At 28.9% G+C, this 5,051-nt stretch overlaps 1 protein-coding gene across 1 annotated transcript in view; it reads right to left on the bottom strand.

Annotated features, from left to right (window-relative positions):
• LOC111625547 (synapsin-like) overlaps positions 1-4,661 on the bottom strand; it is a gene marked incomplete at its 5' end in the record, with an annotated part of 47,062 nt that extends 42,401 nt beyond the window's left edge. The window contains one exon of the mRNA XM_023368711.1: positions 4,333-4,661. Coding sequence (XP_023224479.1) covers positions 4,333-4,661 — 329 coding nt within the window. The remainder of the gene's footprint in view (positions 1-4,332) is intronic.
• Between the last annotated feature and the right edge of the window lie 390 nt (positions 4,662-5,051).

Genomic DNA, 5,051 nt, shown 5'->3' with positions numbered 1-5,051 from the left:
TAATGAAAACTGATAGGAAAAAAAAAAAAAAAATGCACTAACTTCCTATCAACTAGGTCTCGTTGTCCTTGCTCAGACTTTAGCCCTTAAGATTGTCACTGTGTTTTCGTTTCATACATTAATCTTCGTATTTAGTAAAGTTTATTTAAACATTTTTAGGTAGGTATTATTAAACTTTTTTAAACTGTAGGTGAGCAATCATTTGTAAAACGGCGGTATCTCGATACTCGAACAATCGGTATTCGAACACAAATTCTGGAAAAAAGTCGTTCGGTGTTCGACTGAACAAACGCGACCTGTTAAAACAAATTTTTGATTAATGACATTTTTATTTCATCATCCATAAAAATCTTTATGATAAAAATAAAAACTATGAAAATGCTGCTGATACTTCTGATCAAGTGAGATGACGACGATTCTTTGTAAAAAGAAAACACCCTGGTTTACTTAAAATTAATATTAACGCTTAATACGGTACTTTTAATTGTGCTTGTTAGTTAATTATTGATTGCAAATAAACTATCGATTGCTTTAATAAACATATTTCTTTTAGTAACGAAAGAAATTTGTATACTTTTGCTAACTTCTGAAACGTAACCCTTAGTTTTGCACTAGTCCTTTGTTTCGTATAGCATAAATTCGCATAAAACTGCACTTTTACGGAACTATCTACCATCTTAGACGAGGGATACCGGTACTTATTAAAAATTTAACAAATGTAAAATCTTTTCAGAAATATTCGGTTAAATTATTTTAAAATTCCTAGTGTACTGCAATGCAATATAATAGGAATCTTTACAGTCGCGTAGATACGTGCCAACAGGATGCAGTGAACTAATGCATCTTCCGGATATTCTAAAAAAAAAAGAAAAACATAAATTACATTCAATTATGTCTGTAGTATAATATAAAAAAAAAGAATATGCAATGAAATCATTTCAACAGATTTGTGGTTCTTCGTAACTTCATATTTATCTGTTTTATTTCATATTTTTGTGTCATAATCTTCATATATTTTGATATTTATTAAATCTTTTCCTAATTACTTCCGTGTTTATAGTTTTTTCGGTCTCTGAGATGAAAATCATTACTATTCCGAACGATAATAATGGCGAATAATCGATCCCGTTATAGTTCTATTTTGTTTTCTAAACTTATTTCTTAATTTTTTTTTAAATTTTTAATTACAGTTTTCATTCTATAAAATTTTATCGCCAGTTTCCGTCTCGTACAGTACATAGCCAATCTATGCAATTAATTTTAAACGATTCTTTGTTTTATAAACATAGGGGTTGTCCATAAATTACGTAACGCAGATGTGGGTGGGCGGGAATAAGAATATGACCGATTTCTATTACGGTGGTAAGAAATAAGCAAGTTTACATTACTCTGATATATAGTTTTACTAAATAAACTTCGTGAAGTAATCTAAAGTATTCTAAGTGATTGTATATCCAAAATTTGTTCAGAATTTTAGTGTTTCGAGAAAATCATTAATTGTCTATAATATGAATGTATTTCCTTTTTCTAAAGACTCTGGTATATACTCGACGTTTAATTTATTCATAATGCGCTGAATATTATTTCGATACACAGACAAAAATCCATTTTCAACATCTCTTTCCAGACTTGAAAAGTAATGCTTATTATCTATATACAAACTCCAAAGTTTGGAATTTAATAGCGCGAGGACGTTCGAATGTCGTAGAACATCCGAGTAAAAACAATCAAAGAAAAATAGAAAATAAAATAAAATATAAGAATAGCAAGCCATTACGTCTCATTATTCCCAGAGAATGTGTAATAAAAATAAATTCTGATTTACTTCAAAGTAAAGTCGCGATTACTATAAATTAGATTTAATGTTCAAATTTACCTTTCAGGAAAATAAAGTAAACTGCCCGTAAGTTATTAAATTATCTTACAATAACAATTTAGAAAAGATAATAACTATTTTTCGCTCTCTCTATANATAAGTAATACATTAATTATATAAATAACTATTATTTTGTTATTAAAATAATTTAGCTTTTTTCCTAACTAATTTACTATATGATTATTATAATGGAAACATGAGGTCCGCAATAACTTTTTGCCAAATGGCCCTATAAACCTGACTACACCACACTGACCCAGGCGCTGAATTAGACACAGGTTAGATAGCCCCGGCATCAAATGTAGATACATCTAATTCGGAATTTTCAAATCAATGTTTCTGGATTGCGTGAATTTTAAAGTTAACTTCTTACGATACGAATCTAAACTAATTTCGAATTAAACACTAGAAAAAATAAATAAATAATGAAATTTTCTTTTACAAGATCAAATTTAATTTCTAATCGATATGACTTTAATACACGAACATGGACATTTTATAAGTTTTTGTATGCTCATTTTCTGAATAATGTTTACAACGGATAGTAGAATATCAGATGATAATTAATATAATAGTTATAGAGTAAGCGAATTAATTCTTTTTTAAATGCTTTCTGAAAACTAAGCTGTATCTAAGAAGATAAAATAATTCGATACTATCACACAAATATTACAGATTGCTTGAACACCAAAACTGTAGAAAGCATTATCTAACTCCACTTTATATAAATTTACATTTTATTCTGAAAAAATAATCGTTTAATTCAAACATTTTAAATAGTATATTGTTTTTCATAATACTTATTTGTAATATGTCTTTTATTTTATCTTTTCTTCCTGGTTAGCATTTACTGTATTCAGTCTCTCAGATTGATGATAATAATAAATTAGACATCCAAAGAAATCACTTGCATTAATTTTCATTCAGAAAGTGCAACATAAAATATTTAAAATTTACAAAGAAAAATTATTTAGTAAAATAAATGGAAAAAATAGAAAATAGTTTACAAGCTTGCTTATAGTTATAGTAGATAACTTATGTATTCATTTCAACACAAATCACAAGTAAAGGTTTCTGCATAATGCATTTTTACAATCATGTTATATTGTAAGTACGAGTTATATTATACGTACTGTACAGTACATTGGTTCTGTGTTGTTTTAGAACTTCAGATGACTTTTCTTTAATGTTGCTTTTATTAGTAATAATGACCAATTACAAAGTAGTAATGTTATCTTTAAGTGGCGAGTTTCATTTATTTATAAAGACACTTATTGTGAGAGTGCAGTAAATATGGACTCTAAAACTATTTCAAAAGTAGTAACCTCAGTCTTAAATTGTATTCATAGATAACACCACAAACGTTATTAAGTTGGTCGAATATAAGGGATATTTTTGTCAGAGAATCAAGATCGTTTCCATGCAAGTTATTCGACCGTTGATATTTTTATTCTGTATCCAATTATTTCTAATTTATTTATTATTATCTAACTTATTTATCTTATTATGTTATTGTAATTATTATAAAAAATGTGATAAGAAATCATCAAGGGTTACGAGTGTGGTGATATACAAAGGATGAAAAAATTGTTCCGAAGTAACAGCACTACGAAATAATGAACAATTATTACAGTATCATCATAATTTAAAAATAAGTAAATAAAATAATAACGGAACGAATAGAAAACGTTTAAATGATATTATCCTTCTAATAAACAAAAACAGATCTGGTCAACGAATGTATAATCTATAATACCAGAATTAAATCGCGGATAGAACGAGTGAATATTAATTTCAACAGAATTCGTAGTTTAAAATTATTCTCATTTTAAATCCAGTAGATAAATAGAAATTATATTATTAGATATATTTATGAAATTATATATTGTTAACAGAAGGTACAGGATATTGATTATTACAAATGATGTCTGAGTATTTCACGTATATATACTTATAGAGGAGAAATGGAATCGATAACACTGTATTTTCTTATTTTTACCAAGAGAAAAGACGAAATATTCGATAACAGTGTATAAATATTTTTGTAAGCTACCGACTTGTGGGTTGGTGACTAAATAAGGTTTGATTGTATATTTTCTCGGGCAACCCATCTTTGATCAATGATCGATAAAACAAATGTAGTCAGCGATAACACCGTTAGATCTAATAAAGTTTTCTCATACGAAAAACGGGACAATTGATTTTTCGTAATATCCGCGGAGTAGATAATAACTAAGCTACCCCTCGGATATTACCAGCAATCAATTATTAACTTACATTAACATAATAGTTGCCATGGTCACCGTTTAATATCGTCGTCTATTATTCGCAAGAGATTCTTTATAAGTTCTGAAAAAATATACTTATAGATTTTATGCTTTGCGGACGATATCGTTATTCTAGACACAAAATGCATAATAAACTCGCACGATTCAAAATTAAAAGTACACACTTACCAGTCTGTATGCTGATCATCGATAATCAATAAGGTTTTATGCTTTTCCTTATTATAACCAGGCTTGGGACCCGAAAGAGAACTGCCGCGCGATAAGAACGATGTCACAGTTTTGGCGGGCGAACTTGGGGCACTGGTCGTCGAACTCGGTCGCAAATTAAGCGATAGATCCGATTCTCGAGTCGGAATTCCCGAACTTTCGGCATCTTGTCTGTCTTGCTCATCGTTGACTTCTCCGGATAAATCCCCAGAAGAGAACCGCCTCCTTAGGTAATTAGTGGTGGAGGCAAAACTCTGTTTGAAACTTGAGAACGAAATTTTGACTGATGTCGAGAGTCACCGGGCAGAAAGAACTTCCACTGAATGGCTGAAAGAAAAATAAAACAAAAGAGTTTTGTTAATCCAAGAGATTCGGCACAATTAGAAATTAATCAAATGATGTAAAGAATAAATAATTTATAAATACTTTTAATAAAAACTATATCTTCAATTATTTATTAATCTTCAGCATCCTCTTAAATATTAATCCATGACGTCGAGAAATATTAATGAGAGATATTTAATACTAAATAAGAACATCTTGTTACGTTTTGCTAACATCATTTACCTTTTGACCTTTTCGTTTTCTTGGAAAAACATTTTTATGAGCGTAGACTATAAAATGATTATGGAATTCAACAAGTAATAAAATGATCATGGGAATTCCTAAAAGAAATTTTA

The sequence above is a fragment of the Centruroides sculpturatus genome, unplaced genomic scaffold (genome assembly GCF_000671375.1).
Source record: "Centruroides sculpturatus isolate CEXI.00-Female unplaced genomic scaffold, Cexi_2.0 scaffold341, whole genome shotgun sequence".
In the NCBI taxonomy this organism is placed as follows: Eukaryota; Metazoa; Arthropoda; class Arachnida; order Scorpiones; family Buthidae; genus Centruroides; species Centruroides sculpturatus.
This window is presented reverse-complemented; position numbering and strand designations above follow the sequence as displayed.